We start from the raw sequence: 22,119 nt of genomic DNA, 5'->3' as shown, positions 1-22,119 counted from the left end.
AGTGAAGGGAATTTTGCTTCTTCAAGGACTAAGTTCCACAGTGTCTGGCTATCTAGACTGCAATTAACAGTAACAGCAATACTGCTCTGTTGCCAGGAACAACCTTAATGCTCCCATTAGCCACTGTAGGAGCTCCCTGCTACCTGGGAGGGTGCCCAAGACAGCACCTCACTAACCTTCAGAGGGACCTATCTGGCCTGTGGACCATATCTCCTCCCTGTCCCAGAGCTTTTTACTCTCTGAAATCTCATTCCAAGAGCATGCTCATGTCACTGCGTGAGCAGAGAGGGGCGGAAGGGGAATAAATTAACATATACATGAAAAGGCTGAGAAGAAGCAGCCTTCAAAGATATGAACAAAATTAGGCTGAGGAAGATGGCTAACATGGTAATTTATTACAGATAGATCTGTTCAAAAGGAAGGGACTGTTATTCATTAGAAAGCAAGAGAGCACAGTTATGAACTTGAATCGTGACATCAATTAGTTTCCCCATTAGCAGTGATTGGGGTAGCTGCCCGGCCCTGTGCAAAGGCATACATGCTAGGAATTTCTTATGTCAATTTAGTATTACAGACGAATGTAATTGTTAACCTTGGTACTTCACACTCATTTTTTAGAGCTTAATGAATCAACTGTCTCATTTGTCAATGCTGATTAAAAGATTAAAGAAATGGGAATATTTCATGCAGGTAAGAAATTGCTTTGGAAAAAAAATAGAACCGATCTGTTTTGTGTATATAAAATCAGGCATGAAACTACCGAAGAAAGCAGTTCGGGAATCAGATGTGCCTCTGGTCCTGATCCAGCTGCACAAGGAAGTATGCTCAAAAATGTGAGAGTGAAGCACAGAAGTTTAAGTATTTTACTATAAAAGATAAATTTAAACTTATGCTTCCAATCAACCAGACTGGAATCTTTGATTGGATCTCTTAGATCTTCAGTTGAATCAGAATTTAAATCAATGCCAGGCAAAAACCAGAGATGAAACCGCTTGCAAAATAAAATATGTTCTGTTCTGTGTATACTCAAACTTTTCAAAAGCACACAGGAGATTGAAAAGATTCAATTCTCACTGTAAAAAACATGCTTTCCGTGGTGGCTTTTCATAGGAGACATCCTGCTTCCTTTAGAGTTTTCACCTTTCGAGAAACCAGAGGAGTCAGAGGAAGGGAGACCTGGAATAGAGTTTGCAATCCCTGTGTCCTTTCAAGCACTGAGAAAATCACAGCAGTCAAGAATTAGTTCCTTAACCCCAATGAGCCCCTGGGGAGCATTTGGCTGCATTTATGAAGAGGACTGAAAGAAAAAGAAAACCAAGTGCTAGCAATGTGGAGAACATTTAGGCACGTTGCCAAAGGAGATGATACTCATCATGCACGTTCTTTGGAGACTCCTGGATGGCTTTCAGATCGAACTCCATCAACCTTTTAGTTATTTCTGTAGGAGAATTACAGTTCTCCCGAGGTTTCTCTGTGAATCCCTCCTTGAATTTAAAGCATGGTTAACCTGGAAATGCAACAATAGAAAACCTCTGCACACTCATGATCGTAAGTCTGCTTACCTGTCTGCGGAGCAGCCTTTCAGCAGAAGGAGAGTGAACCTGCTGGGAAACCTGGGGCTTGCTCTCCCTCACCAAATAGTCATGAGCTCTCATGTAGTGAAAATGGTCTTTTGGGATTTGCAGGAGAGAGCTGGTGTCCGCTGGCTGTGACTGCACCGATGCCTTGGAACCTTGCAAGAGGGAGAAGAGACAGAAACGCGATGATCCTCTGGGGATGTGTCCTAATCTCAATGACCTTTCACAAAACACTGCTCTACTGCACCTTGGACCAGACAGGCATGGCATAACCACTGAATTCTGCAACTGGTTCTCCATGACTGGGAAAAAGCTCTCACTTGCTAATAAATTATTCCAAAAGTGTCTATCATTTCATTTTTCTTGGCATCCTCCCCTGATAAAACTGGGGCTAGCTCCTGTTGAGAACAGAAGATTAGGAACTAGAAGTTCGTCCTGACTGGCAACTTCTACATCCCTGCTTTAGGGCCAATAACTTTGAAGGCATCCACACATCTCAGCACCACAAAGATCTGACTTTGAAAGACTCCAGAAAAGGATGTCTCCATACCTGAGTGTTTGAGACAAACAACTGGGATCTCAAAACCAGTGCACACACTGGATATGAAGCGAAAAGGGAACGGCACCTGGCAGCTTTCAAGGGTAGTTCTCCAAAGCATCCCAAGAGAAGGAAGCACATACTCCCCAGCCTCTTCCTGACCCTTTGTGGTTGCTGGCTACTTCTTCTAAAAGGTTTGAAACTCGGCATGCTCCCCCCACAAAACAGGCTCAACGTTTCTCAAAACAATTCATTTAACCTGGACCGCATCCCAGAGAATCTCGTTTGTCCTGGAATCTTTCCCAGAACAACAGCCCCATAACGAAGGAGTATTCAAACAAATATCTCCTGCAAGTGCCAGTGTTTCTGACAACAAAACCTTTCTCAGCTTGAAATATGATGGCTTAGTTGGGTGACGAGGGTGATTTATCAGAGGCACCTGGCACCTCTTGCAATCTTCACAGCACTTTATAATATTACAAACTGTAAACAGGTAGGGGTGACTTCCGCCGCCCTGAAAAGCAGTGACATTGGAGGTGGAACAGGACAAAGATGCGTACACCAAGATTTGGGCACCTTACCCATCTCTGAGCACTTTGGCCTGCTTAAGACGATTGGAATTTCAGCAGCAGGAGAAAAAGGCAAACGCTTTAATTGCTTAACGTGGTTGTGAACAAGACATCACCTTCACAAAACACTTCTCCTGCATCCCAGTGGAATGGTTTTTCCTGTGGATTTATAAGGGTGCAATGCCTGCCCTCCCCAAGCCAGGGCTGTCAGAAGGGGCTATTCATCTTGAAGAAAGAAGGGACTCAGAAATTACCGATTTTGGTCAAGTTGATGTTTTTGTTGAAGACAGAACAAATGCATCTGAATTAAGGGTCAAAAACGAAGCACTGGAAACTCCCTCTGTAACAAACAGGATTCTTTTGGGATTCTCTGGGATTATAACTATGAGGAATTTCTCAGCTGTTACAGAGAATCATGAATTCTGGCTCCACTGAAGGCAATGGGAGCCTTGCTATTGGCTCAGTGGGATTTGACCAGGCTTTTAGCTGCACAGTTTGCATTATGTGCAAACAGGTTCTTGAAAGGACAGCTCTTGACCTTGAAAATCCTGTGGTATGGCAGTGATTTCTCACAACTCCAGATTCATCTTCCTCCACTGTGTCCACATTTTTGCTGCTGTTCAACAGTCGCTATTCATCCAGATTCTTATTACTATGCAAATTTCAACATCTTATTTCTAATCTATTCAAATCTCCTCCCATTCCGAACAGTGCTGAAATTATGTTCTGCTTTAGAGGCTTTCAAATGGCAATACTTGTAAAAACTCCTCTGTCTTATCTGTGACAAATGTCTAAACTGATGGTGTGTACAGAAGAATTAAAGACAGCTCCATTCATTTACCAGCAGAAGGTAACCCCTAGAAATTAGAGTAAATGAAAGCACATTGATAAGCACCAGGAGGCACCTGCAAGTACAGGTACAGAGGTGCACGAAGACAGTGAGCCTTTGGTATCTGCAGTACACTGTATCTAAGAATATCTCCAAATTTAGCTGTAAAGTGTATATCTCAGCCACGCACACTGGGAAGGACAATTCTGCACTCTTATTTTCCATTCATCTCACACTGAGATCTCTCTCAATTCAGCACATTTATGTTCATTTTGCAGGCATTTAGAGACACCATTTCCCCATATTTCACAGATGTTCCCATATAGAACTTTCAAAACCTGCAAGAATAGGTACTGTTGCAAAAAACAACTGACATGAGGAAATATCTTTCTGCTGGGATTTCTGCTCTGGGGCCATAGCTAGCTTAACATAGGTAGCTGAGATGGATGGAGCCCAGGCTGTAAGGACTGCAACCTTCAGGGAACAAGACAGGGGGATGATAAGCATGGAGCCAGGGCAACTGCTCACTGTCACATTGCCAAATAAAAAGGTCAGAGGAAAGGAGTTATCTTTAACAACCTGGACTTTGCAAGTTGTGGAGGGTCTTTGCAAAGCCATTCCACAGATCTGGACACCAACAGCTCATTGGAAACCAATGGCAATGGCCAACAGCCAATGGCAATTTGCTGCCTCCTACTGAATAGCTTGGAAAATCCCAGCTAGTGCTTTGTATCGGAAAATCCTGTTCCTGTCCCAGCTGGCAGACACGTACCTGATTGGGACTTGTGGTGTGCCGGATTCCTCTCACCCAGGGAAGCAGGACAGGGGCTGGAGTACGGCGGCTGGAACATGTAGCTGTCATTTGGCAAAGAGTGTGTGCGCCCCACCGAAGGCTTCCTCACACTCAGCAGGTCCTTGCTGGGAGACAGGGTCAGCGTGTCATCTTTGGAGCGGAGATCAGCCTATGGGGAAAGGCACAGTGAGGAAGGAAGACGTGATGGGATGGGGAGAGGAGAAGTGCCCAGAAACGCTAGCGACAGCCATTGCAATCAGTATGGCACGATGGGCATGCACATCGTCAGTATGTACAGGTTGCACGAATGGATCTACCAGGAAGCTCTACCCCTCATTTTGTATTGTCAATAAATTGTCACACAGAATGAACCACGAAAACAGAGGAAGCAACACTGTAGTAATAAACCATGACTATTTCAGGGGTATGCAATGAAGGCATCATGCCTCAAGGCCAACAAAGGTCACATGCTTTGCATAACTTTGATCCTCTGCAATAAAAGTAAAGCTCTTTCTATGTGCCCTCATCAGCAAGTCAGACTTTTGCAAAGGTGAGGAGTTTCCTCTTCTAACAATAAGAGAAAAGAAAACAAAACCAAATGCAGGAACCAGTTTACAGAAAATACTCTCTAGTCCGGCTCCCAGCACAGTTTTATTGGTTTTCCTTCTCACATAATGAGTAACTAAACCCATTTTATTGAAAGGGATATCTAAACCTACTGCTTCAGGGTTAAAGCCATTCTCTAATTAGAGGGGATCTAATACAAGCAAGGGTTATTGTATATATGTTGGCTGTGGAGCTTTTACAGCCAAAGAGTCTCTTAGAATGGGCAGCTCCAAAGCCAGTATCGAATGAAGTGGATTTGGGTCTGATATCATAAGGAAATATCTCCATCCCACAAATGTTCTTGGGCGTTATTTTGTTGGACAGTATGAGCAAAAATGGAAGCAAAGTCAGCTTCCCTGGGTGCTTCTAATGAAAGAATTATTTCATCTTTAAAAGGTCTCCATTGAAAAACACAGAAATAAGATGTGACACTGTAGTCTGATACAGTATATTGCTGATCAGTTTTGGGGAACTTTAAATCTTATTTTCTGAGAAATCTTCCCTGCTCTCAGTGCATTACAGGTTTCCTGAAATCAACACTGAGGTTTTTTTTTTCCCCAATTTTATCCTTCAGTCATAAAAACAAAATTTCACCCTGGCCTTTTGTTTGCACAAGAAACACGATGAGATAAAAAGGAATTACAAAAAGGAAAAAACTTATGAGGAATAAAGAAAAGGAAAATAAAGGAAAACCACCGTTGTAAATTTAGTGGAGGAAATGGATCTGAACTGTCATGCAGCATTAGTTTCAGTCCTCAGGAACCTGCTGATTTGGATATAGCTTGGATACAGCCTAGATAAGAGAGACTGCAGTCTCCTGATACAGCACAGGGAAGGAGAAAGAAACCTGTGCTGCTAAAGCTGAGACGTGGGCTCTTGGAACGTCTCTGTTCCTCCCTGCCTTCCTCTTCTGAGCAGCATGTTTATGCTATTCAGCTTTCACATTATTTTGCTTAAAGCAAAGATGGCCCAAAACCTGAGGTTTCAAATTCAAAACCATTTGGATCTGAACACAAGTATTTGGCTTTGAGATCCTACCCAAACCCAACCTTTAATGAACCTTTAGGTTCATTGACAGGATCCAATACCACAGCGGGCTCGTTTCCACTTTCTGATGATCTCGAGGGAAATCTCATGAGTGAACTCCATGAAAACCAATGGCTGCAGAATGGCCTTGTGAGCCCAGCTCACAAACAGAGCAGCGGAAGCACATGACTGTTTGGTTCACTGCTAGGTTTGAAAAACACATTGTTTTGGCTTGACTGAAAACCAAATCTGAGTTTTCCACGAATTAACCCCCCCCCAGATCCCAACCCGAATCTATTTTGAGTCAAACAAAACATTCTGAGAGAGTTTTCAACTAAAGCTGTGTCTACACGAAGTGTAAAAATGCTGCATTTAGAAAAGATCTCAATAAAAACTTGCAGCGTTTCAGGAGTTTGGGAAATTGTTTTGACTTTGTTGGTATTGACACAAATCCACAGAACACTTTGTTCAACCTGGATTTGCATTTCATTTTATGGAGAGAAACCATCCCTCTCAGTTATACCCTTGGGACTGCTGTGCTGTCAAAGAGATTTGTCTAATCGCAGCCCAGCTCTCCAGACTAACTGATTTTGAAGCCAAAAGGCCCATACAAGTGTTAAACGTAGCTCACAAAATCTTTGGCACGTGATGCCATGAAGCATGATGGGAAATATTGTCACGGTTTAAGAGGTGTTTCCCAAATAAGTGCTATTAGGATGGCAGTCGACTCGGATGGTAGGAAATTTATCAACAACACAAACATCCAAAGGCAAGTACATGAACAACAACAAAGAAAACAAGAATGATCCAAAAATGCTGGAGAAGGAGTTATGTCTGTTGTACAGCAGAAAAAAAGCACTTGACTGCTACACAGCTAAAAATGTCTAATGTTTCAAAGAGGAGATGGTTAAGGCAGGGTTCAAAATACTGGTTATTTCATTCAAAAAGACACAGAGGAGTCCAAACATTGTTTTGGCTTTTTGGCTTGATGGCTGCTAGTAAGAATTCCCAAAACAAGCAGCATCTCGGAGAGATCCCCATCTGATATTTGTAAAACAAACAGTCTGGCACCAATCACACAAAAAGCCTTGTGGTGCCTGTGCTCATAAAGACAAAAATCCAGTACTAACCAAAGGGTTGGAGATGATCCCTCAGCAGAGGACACGAGCCATTAGCTCGTGGGTGTCGCTTCCACACAGCATCACTGATTTGTTTCAGATGGGGAGGAAATTTCAACCTTGTTGCTTTCCAAAGCATTTTTTCACTATTTATTTGGCTTGTCCAAAACACACTGTTTTTACATAAGACACCAAAGGAAAAATAGAAATAACTACTTGTTCCTCACAGGGAGCCAAGTCTGTGGACAAGAGCGATAACAACCCAGGACCTAATGGCATTAAGGACAACGTCCTGTTCAGGGGGAAGGTTGGTGCTATTTGGAAACGGGCTTGGATGGAAAATGCCATTAGGCAGGTGTAGAGAGGTGGAAGCAGTATTTCGAACCCTGTAAACATCAGACTATACAGCGACCAGTGTATGTACATTGCTTTCCAGAGCATTAAGTAAGTGTGTGTTAGTATCATCAGGAAAAGAGTCATCCGTCAGAGCTAAGGACCAGGACTTTTCAGAGAGAATATCTGACGTCAGAGACAGAGCCTCCATCTCAGCTAGAGGGATCTAAAGGGAGAAATGATTAAACATAAGAAACCAGGACACAAATCTTTTGGAAAAGAAAGAAAACAAAAGGTATCATAATCTACATACTTCTAGACATAGAGCAATAAGCCTGCAGTGGGAGAAGCTACATCATGCACATTGTTACTAGGGACAGAACGTTAAAGAAATGAAATATAACAAAGGAATGAAATATAGAAGAGCGGGACATTCATACTTAAATGCTCACCAATGATCTGAGAGGGAGTTTAAAACCATACACTAATGCTAGCATTGTATTTTGCTGTTCTCCTGTCTAGATGAAGAACCAGAAATAACTTTATTTGTTATAAAGAGAGATTTATCCTCTTGGCTATAATCAAATACAAGAGGCTTCAAGATCTTCGGACTTCTCTGAAGTTGTTCCTACCTGATAACCACACTGTTCTCTTGGCTGCTGGGCTAATCCAATTGAGTCCACAAAGATCCCCCAAAATCATTTTGCAGGTGGGGTACAGAGCATGCCCTTCCCTGCACTCTAAAGAGGGCATAGAGACATCCCTCTCCCCAAGAGGCAGATGGGACCATAATTAAGTTCCTAATGGCTAAACAGGGACAGGGAGAAACTTAAGGCTTGATTTCAGTCAGCAAATGCCTTCCTGGTGCCTCCAGTGGGTTTCGGTCTGCTAAATAGCCTCCAGTGCCTGGGTAAGCACCAATAACTGTCCTACTAAAAGAACTGCCTGCATCTTTCAGCCTCCCAAATGCCGCCCCAGCCCTGGCCCCACCAGCCTCCTCCAGCTATGAGCAAACCCTATACCGATGTGTCTTGCATGAACGCATCCCTGCTGAAGGCATTCAAATAGCTGATAAAAAATCTTTATCAAAATGCTGATGAAGCCCTGTCCCTAGACACAGAGCTCTTTACATAGGAAATATGAAACATCACTTGTGGTTTTTGGAGAGGGAAAAAGGAGACTGCAGCACCTCCCCCTTGAGCAGCATCCCTGCTGCCAGGCACTGCAAAGAGGGGTGTTTGCCCTCAAATGCAGGCTCAGCCCCCTCCAAATCCCACCCTGGGTATGTGTCCAAGGCTGGTGTCCAGGGCACTGAGGCAGCATTTCATCAGGTGTCCTACGGACGTGGCCAATCTGGACAAGTTCCAGGTGCTTCCTTTCACTTCTCACTGTGCATTTCTTTCCCTATCCTCTATGCTTGAAAAGTCTTTCAACAACAATATATCTTCCAAGAGAAACCACAGAGGCCCAGATCTGTTGCACTGAAGCTGTCAAAGGGCTGGATTTCCTCACTCTTAGAAATGGCATCGGTAGGGTGAAATAAACCCAGTGATGAGTGAACCCTGAGAGACTCAAAACTTCAGTTATGGTAAGAGGGTCGGGCTCCTCTCATCTAACCTTGGGTTTGATATCTCCTCTAACACAGTCATCTGCTGGCAGTGGATAAGAGAGATGCTTTGAAGGAGCTCCTGATTTCACATAAGGCTCCCCAAAAAAGGCATCACTGCAGAAGCTGCCAGCACAAGGACAGTGATCCCTGATGGGAAGGCACCAGTCGGTGCCCAGGCGTGCAGGGAAAGGCTGTGCTAAAGCCTGGTGGACACCGACAGCTCCTGCCTCACGGAGCCGCTCTGCTGGAGCTGCTATTAATCAGGTATCTTTCAGCAAGTCCCAGCGCTGCTCTGCATTCCTGACTTGCCTCAGAACATGACAAATGGTGTGAACAGGAAAGCCAAAATGTAAACAAAACATCAAATTCCCCCTTCAGCCTCCGCGCTCCTGAAATTGAGTTTGAAGCCGTCAAAACATTTTGTTGGGAATGTTCAACAGATTTATACAGGTTTTAATTATGGGGGGGGGGGGTGGTAAAGACCCTCAAGCTTGAATTTTGACAGAAAAAGCCAAACTGGAACGTTACGTTTTTTTTCATTACAAAAATGTCAACCCCCCTTTTTTTCTTTCTGCAGCAGCACTTCCCGTTGAAAACTGTTGGGACAACAGATTTCCAAACAGCTCTCACTGAGTTCAGCACTGACCCTCTGCCTTCCCTGCCAAAGCTACTGTCTCTATTCCTCTTAGTTCTTAGAGGCAACCACTTCCTCTATAGCTTAATAGACCTCCATCTGGAAAGCGATACACGGCAATCAGAGGGAGACGTTATCCTGCTATATAAATACCTGCAGTAGGATTTCATTTTACCTGAGCTTGTTCCTTTCCTCTAAATGAACCACTGAGCTGGATAATTTAGTGTCAGTGAGCTCATAAATAAGCAACACCAATTTAACATGAAAACTGCTATTTTTAGCCAGAAAGGGAGGGGAAAAAAAATAAATATATGAAGGAATATGGAATTTGCTCAATTCCAACTGCAGGGAAAACTAGGTATGTCTGAATTATTATTATGGTTACTGCTGAGATTTAGGGAAAATATTTGCTCTAAAGAATAACATGCTTGAGAAAGTAGGTATTTTATCCTGAGAAGTAAATGAACTAATTTCAAGCAAGCATTACAGCCCCTGCTCAAGAAAGCACTGGAGCACACCATTACTTAAGTACATCATTAAGGGCTGCATCGCCTTCTAAAGTCAGTTTAGATCAGAGATGGGGATCTAGTTTACAATGACCCACTTGCAAAAAGCCTCTTTAAGAAAATCATTTGAAACTGGATTTTCATGCAGTGTAAGTAGGCACAAAATGTAAAGAGCATTTTACGTTCCCCACCCGCTCAGGCTCTGCTCTAGGGAAACCTCACACCATACTTCAGGCTCTGCAGACATGTCCTGCCATTGCTGTGAAGCCCTGGTTGGGAACAAAAAGCCAAATACAAGAACCCCACTGAAGGATGAAGAAAGGATCTTGCATATTTTCCCTACAACACTCCTGAACAGTAAATCCCAATGCAAAACTTCTTACTGTGTCGGAGAGGGAGACTTGGAGCCTGTACTTTTCCTCTTATATTGATATACAACATCATTAACCAAGACATTATCTCGACTCCCACAGAAAAAGCCAAAATGACTTATGCTTCTACATCCCTGTGACTACATTGCATAAAGAACATTAACTCTCTACTAAAGGTCTCAGTCACATTGAGTTTGGATGGAAACTTTGCAGGAAATTAGGAATATTAACCTGGTTCTCAGAGTTGTAATATTCGGGAGCTGGGAGGGCATAATGATGGTACACAGAGCCTGACAGGTTGTCCATCAGCTTCAGCTCTCCTTCCAGAGATCCCTGGATCAGCAGTGATATGGTATCAAACAAGTGCCTTTCCTAGGAGGGGTGGTGTATAACATGCAGAAGGAGAGAGCAAGCCAAAAAGAGAGGAAAAAGGCGAGGGACAGAGGCAGAAAAAGGACAGTGTACAAAACCCAACAAACAAAAGGGGGGAGAAATGGAGTAAGAGAAGGGGTGGGAAAGACAGGGGTGAACAGCAGGAACAGAAACAACAGGAGAGGTGAGGCAGGAGAGGAGAGAGAACAGTGCAGTAATATCATGGTGAGCAGTGACAGCTTTCTCAGACCCTCCTGGGGACAGCTCTTGGTCTCTGCAAACATGGCCAGTTACTGATCTGAGCTATACAAAGGAGCTGGTAGAGGAGCATCTTGGTACTTTGTGCTGTGAACACTACAGCTGTAAAGTTTCTATACCCATTGTCCACATTTCTGAGCTGTATGACCCAATACTTGAGACCTAAATCCATATCCAGAGGGCACATCAATTAGAATAACCTGACTTGAAGAGAAGATGAGCATCCTCTCCATGAAAGCTGCAGAGCATCCTCTCCATGAAAGATGCAGCTGATCAGGATGGACAAACATCAGGCGACTAATTCATGTGCCAGACATGGGTTGAGGTGCCTCAGTTGTCCTGGCCAACTTCAAACCAGCTCGCCACAGCACAGACATAGGAGGTGATACAGAGCAGGTCTGGCTTTTGCAGGCAGCATGGGAGCAATTTAAGGATTGCACTTTTCACATAGGGAATGCCTACTGCATACAATGGAATGAGGACCATCATTACAGTCAAACAGCACATGGTGCAAAAATCCTGGGGAATAGGCAAGCAAAGAAGCATGCTGACCACATATCCTTGCAGGGTCATGTCCTGGGAATTGTATTCCTCTGCTCTCGTGCTCAAGCATCAGATTTGTCCTGAAGATTTTGGCTGGGAGATCAAACAGAATAAAATCTGGAGGTTTTTGAGGTTTCTTTTTTGAGTGAATCACACTCTGGAGATTATGACTGGAATAAACCCTTTCCAAAGCCACCTTCAGAGAGGGCAGGTTTAACAGCCTGAAGAGCTGAGGGCATCCTTTCCTCTGATTTGCCCTGCAATTTTGCTATTTCTCTTTTTGCCAGTGTGCGTACTGATGCAAGACAACAGTGCCGAAGACAGCTTGCCAGCTCGACATGTGCAACCACAGCTGGGTCATGATGTTTCTTCCTAGAGGACGTGGTGAATCTGGATTTCCCCATATTGCCCTGAACTCCTTTTTCCTGTGCCAAAGAGCAGCTTTGGCCTCCATCTCAGACTTCAGTGACTCCTAATGGCACCAGAAATTTCCAGTAGCTTAGGAATGTGAAACAAAGCTTAAGCAGGGATTTACTCTCTTCCACCCTTGGACTAAAGAGCATAAATGAGTTTTTCATGCATTAGAATACTCATTAGTCCACCCCAGGCAGAGGCCAAGACATGCCGTTGTGAAATCATGATGTAATAAAAGCTAATGGAGTCTGTGTAGAGTTTAACCCGATTTGCAATCAGCTAAGCCTAAAACAAAAAGCTGGACCATTTTTCTTGTGTAATTCCAGTTCCATTCCCTCCGGAAGGACCTGTCTGGGTCTTGACCTCACCCCTCTCATTCCTCAAACTGAGTCTTCATCCAGAAACTGTGCTTTAGAGAGACTTATTGCAGCTGGTAGCAGCTACCACATCACAGCCCTGCTCTGGCGCTGTTCCTGCTGGTGGGAGTTTTGCCACCAGTTCTGGTGAGCTCAGGTTTGAGTCCCCCCTGGATTATTCTATTGTTAAAATAATCTTTTCTTACAAGCTTGACAGTGGGGATGGATTTTAAATTGAGGTTACATAAAACAAATTTAATACTTAAGCAAAGATTAGCCAAGTTTTGTTCCTCTTTTATGTTGTGGTTCACACTCTGCATTAGAAAAGCAAACACATTATGCTCGTGACTTATGCTATCACAAAGGACCTAGCCCAGACTCTGGATTAGAGCAAACTTGGAGCTAGCTCTGAACTTGGCAGCTGGGGCACACCTCCAGAACTAATTGCAAAGCTCTCTACCTCCAAACAGATGCGTCAAGGTGGGCTGGACCTGGAGCTTCAATTCCCACACCACGCAACAGTCAGTGAGCAGACAGTGAGGAATACAAGCCCTGGACGTACAGTTCACTCGCTCCTTCCACTGACTCGTGCATGTCTTGTCCTAGCAGATATGCAGGTCAAGCCCTCTTCACCCTCCAACTGAGATTCTCACTGTAGGGTAAACTAATGGGAGCTGAGAATCTACCTTGATTTGCATGGGATTGGTACATCCTTGGGGGCTCTCAGCTCTCTCTCCACCAGCACTGCCTGTCCATGCAAAGATGTCCGAGGGGCTGTGTTGGCCGGGGGTGATTGTCTTCATTTCCATCTCCAGCTCTGCTTCCAGTTCTGCCTCCTCCTTTGCCTCCTTGTTGCTCTCCTCCAAGTGCTTCATAAGCACAGCAATCACCACATTCACCAGGACAAACTGGGCCGTCAGCACGAAGGAGACGAAGTAGATGGGTGAAATGACGGTGTTGTAACAAGTAGACTCCTGGTCACAGTCTCGCAGCGTGTCCTAGAAACAAGGGGGAAGTGATGGAGGGATGTGAAGAGGTTCCAGTATGGACCTCATCTGCATCTGGTCATCTGGCTGCAATGGGTTCTCTCTTGATGAAGAGAACTGAGAAGATTGGTCAAATTTCATGTCTAGAATAGCAAAACACATGCCATTAAAACCTTGTTTCTGTGTTAGTCACCACAAGCAGACTCAGACACAATTGTTCGCGATGCGTGTGACAACAGACATCTATACCCTGCTGCTCCTAAAGGAAAGGCTGTTTTACCAGGTTAGACAAAAAATACTCAGGTGTGGCAGACAGATCCAGGGCAAAGCTACAACCCACCAAGTATCCCAGAGCAGCTGAGCCTGCAGACACTCATTCCTCAAGTTCACACCCCATCATTAAGTGTTTGGTCACCTAACATATACCACAGGCCAGAAATGAACAAAGAAGTGATTCCTGAAGGGTGGCTAGCACCCTAGTTCTCATAGACCAGATTTCTTCACAATAACATGCCTTTATGGATGTTCCCTAAGAAAGACTCTCTCTCAGATACATGGGTTTTCCCAGAAACAAAAACACCAAAGTAATACCGATAAAGGTAAAAAATGAAACCAATGCATGTTACTGAGCTGAATTTGTGCCACTTGAGATAAGTTGCTTTCTTTTTCTCCCTTCTTTTTGAATTGCTCTCTCAGGGTAAAAAAGGGAATATACGGAGCACGCTAAGAGCCTGCAATCATAGACATGGCATGGCTGGGACAGAAATGTTAGAGGCTTTACCCAGTGCACGGATAGACAGTCCAGATCGTTGCAGGAGTGTCCTGCTTGAGTACTGGTACCAGTCTGGAGCAGAGTGGTCAACTTCTAATGAAGCAGTTATAGGCAGTATTCATTTTCCTTGGGTGTCTTACCTTCATTATCCCATTCCAGTTGTCTCCGGTGGATACTCGGAAGAGGGTCAGAAAAGCCATCCCAAAGTTCCGGAATGTGGCATGCCGTCCCAGCCCCTCGCAGGGATGCGTGTCATCACACTCTGTGGGACCAAGCACAGCCATGAGACCCCCCATTCACACACCTCACCCACCCCTTCCACCGGCACGGGAAGACTCACCAAGGTCTCCAAACAGCTCCACTCCAAGAGCTGCAAATATGAAAAACAACAACATGAAGAGAAGACCCAGATTCCCCACCTGGAAAGAGAAAAAGAAACAGGGAGGGGGGGAAACACAAAAGAAAAAAAAGAACATTCATTGATTTTTTGTTCCAGACCTGTTTCCTGCTGCATTCTTTAATCCAAAACTTAAATTGCTTCAGGGGAAAAATGACCTCAATGTGAGGACTGTATCTCAGATTGTGCTTCGGAAGGGAAATGTGATTCTCTAATGACAGTAAAGACAAAATGATTCGCATTCCTCTGCAATAGGAAATTAGCTCTGGCCAGAGGAGATGTGGTTTGATATGGCAGTGGGTTACCTGGGGCAGTGCTTGCATCACGGTGTCCAGCAGGGCTCTCATCCCTACAGCCATCTTCAGCAGCTTCAGCACTGCGGAAAACACGTTGGGAAATACGGTAACGGCAGTGTTAGCACGGAGGCACAAACTCAGTCCCTCTCCCAGGAGCCACAGATTATAGGAAGAGAAATGTGAAATCATGTCAACTCTTCTCCATTAGCTGCTATCATCCTTGGCCTTTTTACATCGCTCCTGGTTGCTTGGATACTATCAAAACCCCATGAATAGCAGCATCACCTAGCCTGAGATGTGGAGAAAGCGTTATCGTTCTCCCTGGCTTTTCCCTTCCTCGCGTTATCTGTGTTGGACCCATCTTCTTCCTCCAGTTATTATGAGCAGTTACTTTCCCAGCCCTGGGACTACTTTCCCATTTCCATAGGTTACCCATTTTCATACATGATTCACTGATTTACACATCTCTTCCAGAAGGTTGCCTTTCCAATTGGAATCCATGTGTACTTTTAATTCTGAAAGGGATGCAATGCACTGAAAACCACTCTTTTCCCCCACTTTGAGAAACAGCAGCATTTCGTTTCTCCTCCAGTTCCTTTGCTTAGATGAAGGCTGCAATCAGAGCAATTATGCCTTACAGCACAACACTGCCCTTCAGGAGGGCCTGAGAGTACTTTATTAAGGGCCTGAGCGCTCACATTGTACATCTTCAGCATTTGGCCCATCCTGTTCTGAAAACTCAGGCCCTGCAGAAGCTGGCTTCCCCACCCAGGTACGTGTTGTTACAAGTCTGACGGGACAGATGGATGCAGAGTGATGAGGAATGCTTTGTCACCAAGTAGTGAGATGTAAAGTCCCACAGGAAATTAAATTTATTAGATGCTTGTCTTTTAAAGCCAACGTACTTGAGCTTGTGTTCTCTAATCCCCATTAGAGGCGACTTTGATTTGACTGGCATATTTTTTCCAGGTTCATCTCTGGGAATTACAGCCATAGCTATTTCTCGTGTATTTCTAAGCTCTCAGCCTTCAGGTCCTCTTAAGATAGAAACACATGGTCAGTTGGCTCAGTTTTTTGGCTCCTCTCAAGTATTTTCCCCCATTGTTTTATTTGTTTATGGCCTGTTGATACCAGCGCTATGCACATTGCGATGGGGATGTGCCCCAGAACCGTTTCCCAACGCTTGACTCTCCCTGCACCTCAAACTGAAGTTAATTCTGTTTTATTTATCTCACCTCGGGCAATCCTGAGAACCCTCATGATTCGGATAATAGTGGGGTTAATCGGTAGAGAAGCGTTCACCTCAATCTCTTCCAAAGTGATGCCCATGATAGACAGCAGCACAATTGCCAGATCTAATTGGTTCCATCTGGAGACAACACAAAATGAAGTTTAACATCTACCAAGAAGCTGGCAACGGGAGGTGGCTTGTTTCACACAAATTCCAGTCATTTCTATGGTTCTAGCACTCAAATGAATCTGCAGCATTTTTCTGAGGGTATTATACAAATGCAGTTATGTTATGAAATCATTATAACTAATGCATCTCATTAGAAAATCAGCCAATTCCAGAGATACTCTTGATTGAGGGGAAGCAGAAACAAAAGCTTGGCAGTTTCCTACCCTGAGGCTGCAGACATCAGGGGAGACGCTGTGGTTTCTCTCCGGCCACTTCTAGACATGACACTCATGGACCTCAGCCCTAGAAAGAACCAGCCCCTCCATGTCCAGCCCATGCAACAAAAATCATGCTGGGAGAAGGAAAGACCCTGAGGCCAGACCAGAGAGAGGCATAATCTCAACATGAACACCCAAAACGTGGGGAGAGGCGTGGAAGCGTGCCCTGTCTGCTGAAGGGATCATGTCAAGTCCTGCTCGGTGCCATCTCTCTTGGTATTAGCATTGAAGGAGGCAAAATTGGGAGGAGAAAGATTCACCAAGGACATAAAATCTGTATTTGTGAGGTAAGAGAGTGAACATCTAGAAGAAGTGACTTCATCTGCTGCTTCACATCTGCCTCTGCATAAATCAGGACCAGCTTCTCTCTCTTGGCATATGTTTTGTCACTTCACAAGGTCATCTTGATTATATGGACATGCAACTGGTGTGAGAAGAGAACCAGCCACTTGGTGTGATTCTCACTCCTATTTTGTCCACTTCCAAGGTCCAAAGTGGTGCAATTACACTCCTTGCCATGCCTGATCCTTTCTCCAACTCACATCCCAAGCCTCCACCTACCCGGGTTTCAGCCAGTCACACTACAAAGCATCCACACGTGTCAGTGACAGCTCCAGGAAAAGCATCAGTATCCAGGACACCGAATCTGGGCAGCTGTCTCCAGAAACCTCCTGCTGCTTCCCCCATGAAGAAGACAGAGCTTTTGTTACCTGTCTTGGAAGAAGCGACGAAACCCAAAGGCAATGAGCTTGAAAACAGACTCCAGGACAAAGATAACGGTGAAGATGTAATTGCAAATCTTCAGGGCTTCATCAAGAACCTGGGATGTGGACACAGAACGCGAGTTAGACACTAACATCTGCTGCCTGCAAACCTGCCCTGCTTTCACCAGTTACTCAATTCCAAATGACAGATAAAAGGCTCCAGCTGTGGTCTCTCTCCAATGATAAATGTCCAGAGAAAAGCCCCAGGGCTTCAGGGAGTGCACAAGCTGCATTTCTGCTTGGCCCCAGCCCAGCTGATATCATTCACAGGAGAGGCTGACAAAAACCCATGGCATTACTCAAACCCCAGGGCAGTAACTCAGCCCCAGCCAGGATCACCTGGGCAAGTGGTAAGAGCTGCTGCATTTGCAGGTGTCAGCAGCTCAAAACACCCTCGTGCTTTCAGAAGAGAGCTGAATTTCATCCCACTTGCTTATTTGTGCACTGCAGCACGAGCTATGGGCTGGCTGTGTCCGTGAAAGTGCTGGCCAAATGGCTTCTTTGTGATAGTCTGTCATTCACTCCTCACCTTCAGCTTTGGCAAGGAGCAGGAGAGATGGATGGCATGCCAGCAGGAGTGAGTGCCTTGGGTTTTCCTCTTCCTTCTGCAGAGGTCACAGCCTGGCCATTAACTACAGGTGTCTCCTGGCTGGGACAACTCTTTCACAGTCAGACATTAAGCCACATCAGTGGTGATTTCATCCCAAAAGTCCTGCTTGTGAAGGAGCACTGTGATAGCAGCATCCTGAGTGGCCTCATAAATAATTTCTCACTGCTGGCAAACGGGATGGTAATAACTGTGGCCAGGGCACTGTTAGGGAATTGGGAAGTGGCAACAGAGTGCTCTCAGACCAGATCCAAGACTTGCTGATCCCCGAGCAGCAGATACCAGAGTAGAAAGGGTTTAAGCCGTGCACTTTGCCTGCATGCTACAGTTCAGCTTCACGCATCCATGGACACAACCCACCTCACCTGCCTGAGAATGACAAGCCCAGCCACCAAAGGAAGCCATGGCTCTGAATGAGCTTCCCTGTCATACTGCAGGGACCTGGGCTCTGCCAGCAAATTCATTTGGCAAAGCAGATTTTGCCCAGTAGCTCTTTGCTCAAACCACCTCTGCACACACTGCAGCCTCTTTTCCCTATGGGCAGCATTTCCACCTGAGATATCATTCGCAGGCCATCCGAGGGTATCCCACCACCAACCCTTTTCAGCACCAATATGCCAAGCAATCATTAGCTTGGATATAAAGCTCCCTGGTACATTTAAGCCGTTCAAGTATCTGCAGAATCCCAGCCACCAGTCACCCAGACCAGAGCGACTTCAGGACTCTGATTCAGCAAGGCTCTCAAGCACGTGCATGGCTCTAACCGTGCTGTCAACTGAGCGTAGCCCAAGCTTGGAGTTATTACCCAGATGCTGCATACCAGAGGCTTAGAGACAAAGTGTTATTTTCCTAAAGAAAATTAAAAACAAAAGCCTGCCCAACATTTTTATAATACAAGAGAAAACGTAGCTGCAAAACGACTGCGGTGAGACGCACGCCCTAGAGCGGTTCCAGGACAGGCTCCTTGGCCAACAACCTTTTTCATCACCAAATGACTGAATCATGCAATGAGCCTTCCAGTATTTAAAGGTGACCTGAACAGAAGAAATAAATTGGGCTTGTGCCCTTTCACTTTTTGGCTTCTTTACGATAGGCTGCAGGATATTTTTCCCCTCGTTTACCCATCTTACTTGTTTTTTACATTAAGTATTCAAGTCCTGTCTAGTCTTGAAGAATATTTCCTCCTATTGTGTGCTACAGTTATTCAAGCTGAAAGTGGCTAATAAAGTACAAGTTATATGGCAAAGGCAGCTATTTCCATTTCATTCTTATGCACAAGAGACTTGACATACCAGGACAGGCTGTTTTTATTTTCAGAGTATGACAAAGACCCAGGAACACAGTGCACTAATATGTTAAACTGGTTTTTAAAGACCACCATGGAATTCAGTGCCTGTGAAAACCAAGCTCTATGGGACACTGGGGATTTAGAAGAAACTTTGCAAAAAAAAATTAAAAAACTAACAAATTGTTCTATTATTTTTCCTTTTTCTCCTTTTCATTTTTTTGCTGGAAAACTTAAATCAAATGAAAGAGTTCTATGAGGATTATGCTAAGCAAACCAATCGTGCTCCCATCCTCATTTTCAAAGCAGTTCCATTTGCATTTAACTAGAAGGGAGAGGTGAAATGGGATCCAGGTAATGAAAGCCATGGTTTGAGCTGGAAGCCAGCTGCAGGATGGATATCTTCCATGGAACAAAAGGATAGGTCAAGCATGGTGAATGGGGACCCAAAGTCCCCATTTTGCCCCATAAGGCAAAAGTGGCCTTAGCTCTGCCCATCAGCAGATCCCCCCATGGCTGGCTATGTTCCTTCTGACCTTCCCCCCCCTCTCTGTGCCAGTACCTTTGGTTGCTGGTAGTGCTCCATGGCCATGGTGATCACATTGAGGCCAATCACTCCGGTGATGAACAAGTCCAGGTAATGGCTGGTGCACATCTGGTGGATCAGGAGACGGAAGCGGGAGTAATCCGAATAGTAGGGCTTACACTGTGCTTCTGCAGCAGGGAGGAGGAGAGCGGAGAGGCACGTCAAGTCATTTCTCTGCGTCTTTCTGGAGTCAATGCCCCCTCACTTTCCAACTCCAAGGATGATAAATTCTAGACTGATTAGAGCAACATGCTGTCTTTTTCATTTCCTTTTTTCTTGCTGGCATGTTACCATTTTTAATACACAGCAGGGCTCCCGTCATCTTACATCCATTAAACATCTTCAGTGGGACATGCACTATACTCAGCCTTACGGCATCAGGGATGAGGTGAGCTGGGTCTATTGTGCTGCTAAAGAATGTTTTCCCTGCAAGGAAATTTAAACTAAAACAACACTTTTTGTTTCTGCTGATCTTAAATATGCCCAATCTATGTGAAAAGCCCAATTAATGGTGAGGACAGATTTCACTAACTACGGCTAAAAATACAGGCCATTGAGTTAGTGGTGGTCTTTGAAAGAGATGTAATCCAGGCATATTATGTTCTTTGCAATAAACTGTAGAGAGAACAAAATTCAGCACTATCAGAGCCCTGAAAAATGGTCCATAAAAATACCAAGGAAAACTGATCAGTCAGCCTTAGCGATTAGAAAATAATGATCCTCCATTTAGACAAGATTATCAAAGTACAGATTTCACTGCTCAACTCATTCCCGTGTTCGGCTGCCTCAGGGATGACACATGCTCTTTAGACCCCGAATGTTCCTAGAGATAAACTCATTTACTCACCTAATCTCTAATGAGGAAATGCCAAGGCTGAGTATATAATTCAGTACAATTTTCAAGGCGGCATTATAATGCAGATTGAAGTGGAAAGGACTGTCTTGAATATGTCAGGGTATAATATTGCTCTCATAATTAGATGATCAACTGGTTATGAAAATTATCGAGCTGTAAGAATTACATGGCTTGATGTTTAGTGCTGCTGAGCAAATGTACAGTTTGATACATGATTCTGAGCAAAAGAGTTGGGCAGAATGAAGCCAGGAAGCAGAGGTTTGGGTTGCCCTCAGGGAAAACTGGTTTTAGAAGGTTAAATTTTGCCTGGAAATAGAATTCACTTTGTCAGTAGCCAATGACATTGCAATGAAACCCACAGATTTAATGGTTTCATGTGCTCCCTGCTTCATAATGGGATCCTGAAAAATCAGAGTTTGGTTCCTCCATAAAGACAGACCTTTCCCTTGCAGCCTAGGTACCAGAGAGACAAATCATTCAGCAGTTTTATTCTGTAGGGATTTGGAACACCCAAACATCTGCCTTGGTGTCGTCAAACGAAAGGCAAAATGAATATGCACTTTCTGATCTGCAGTGTGCTTCAGGTGATCTGTACAAGACTGCTAATGCACAATATTGATGAACAGGTCTATAAAACGGATTTTCATGTGAATCTATTAAGTGCTTACAAAAAGGCCGGCTGGTAACTGCTGACTCACTCCTAAGACTTTGTCGGGTATCTCAGAATCTGCATAAATCTCCATAAAGTCAAGATATCTCGATCACATTATGCTGAATTATAAGAAGCAAATTAACTAAAATGTTTGAATACAATTAGGTTAGGAATAGGACCTATTTTTATGAACCAACTTATCATTTCGGAAAGAAACACCATTGTAATTGGATCACTCACTTCTGCATTTATGTATAATTCACATTCAAAAGAAAAACGTCAATGTTTCTGCCTTTTCTTGCAATGGATTTACTTATGAATAATTACACTGGAATTCTAATTTTTTCTTAGCTTTGATTGGCAGGTAATTCCAAATCCCACAGAATAGCACCGACTCTGTTAGAAAAGAGAGAGGATTTAGAGAGAGGTTATAAAATGTCTCCTGTGCAGGGCTCCTGCACCTGGATTAGCCAGTGCATGACCCCATAAGCAGGGTTGCTAATTGTTCATAGAGCTGCAAAGGCTTCTCCCCCTCTCCCAAAGCTCCTTTTCAACCTTTCCCAGCACATTTCCCCAGGTTTCCACAGCCAAACATCTCTGGATGCTGCTCTTGCAGATGCCTTTGCAGCCTTGGAAAATTACCATTAATAAATGTTTCAGCCTTCCCCATTATCTTTGTTAAGAGGGGATTTGTCAACCCTGCTTATGAATCCTGCCACCACTCCACTACATCCATCTCCGCATGCCAGCCATGCATATTAGTGCAATAGAGATACTACCACGAGATGA

The 22,119-nt window shown here is 44.3% G+C and overlaps 1 protein-coding gene across 11 annotated transcripts in view; it reads right to left on the bottom strand.

The window, feature by feature from the left end:
* Positions 1 to 22,119, bottom strand: part of CACNA1G (calcium voltage-gated channel subunit alpha1 G) — a 138,887-nt gene that overhangs the window by 3,242 nt on the left and 113,526 nt on the right. For 9 of the 11 annotated variants that reach the window (XM_065693226.1, XM_065693228.1, XM_065693227.1 and 6 more), the window contains 9 exons: positions 19,799 to 19,950; positions 17,291 to 17,400; positions 16,139 to 16,272; positions 14,913 to 14,983; positions 14,551 to 14,629; positions 14,351 to 14,472; positions 13,139 to 13,450; positions 4,286 to 4,475; positions 1,563 to 1,732 (listed from right to left, as the gene is read on the bottom strand). In XM_065693226.1, coding sequence (XP_065549298.1) covers positions 1,563 to 1,732; positions 4,286 to 4,475; positions 13,139 to 13,450; positions 14,351 to 14,472; positions 14,551 to 14,629; positions 14,913 to 14,983; positions 16,139 to 16,272; positions 17,291 to 17,400; positions 19,799 to 19,950 — 1,340 coding nt within the window. Of the gene's footprint in view, positions 1 to 1,562; positions 1,733 to 4,285; positions 4,476 to 7,480; positions 7,616 to 10,740; positions 10,882 to 13,105; positions 13,451 to 14,350; positions 14,473 to 14,550; positions 14,630 to 14,912; positions 14,984 to 16,138; positions 16,273 to 17,290; positions 17,401 to 19,798; positions 19,951 to 22,119 lie in introns of all 11 variants that reach the window. The other 2 variants (XM_065693235.1, XM_065693237.1) reach the window with 2 other exon arrangements.

The sequence above is a fragment of the Lathamus discolor genome, chromosome 13, assembly GCF_037157495.1.
Source record: "Lathamus discolor isolate bLatDis1 chromosome 13, bLatDis1.hap1, whole genome shotgun sequence".
In the NCBI taxonomy this organism is placed as follows: Eukaryota; Metazoa; Chordata; class Aves; order Psittaciformes; family Psittacidae; genus Lathamus; species Lathamus discolor.
The sequence above is the reverse complement of the archived record's forward strand: the minus strand, read 5'-3'. Positions and strand labels throughout refer to the sequence as shown.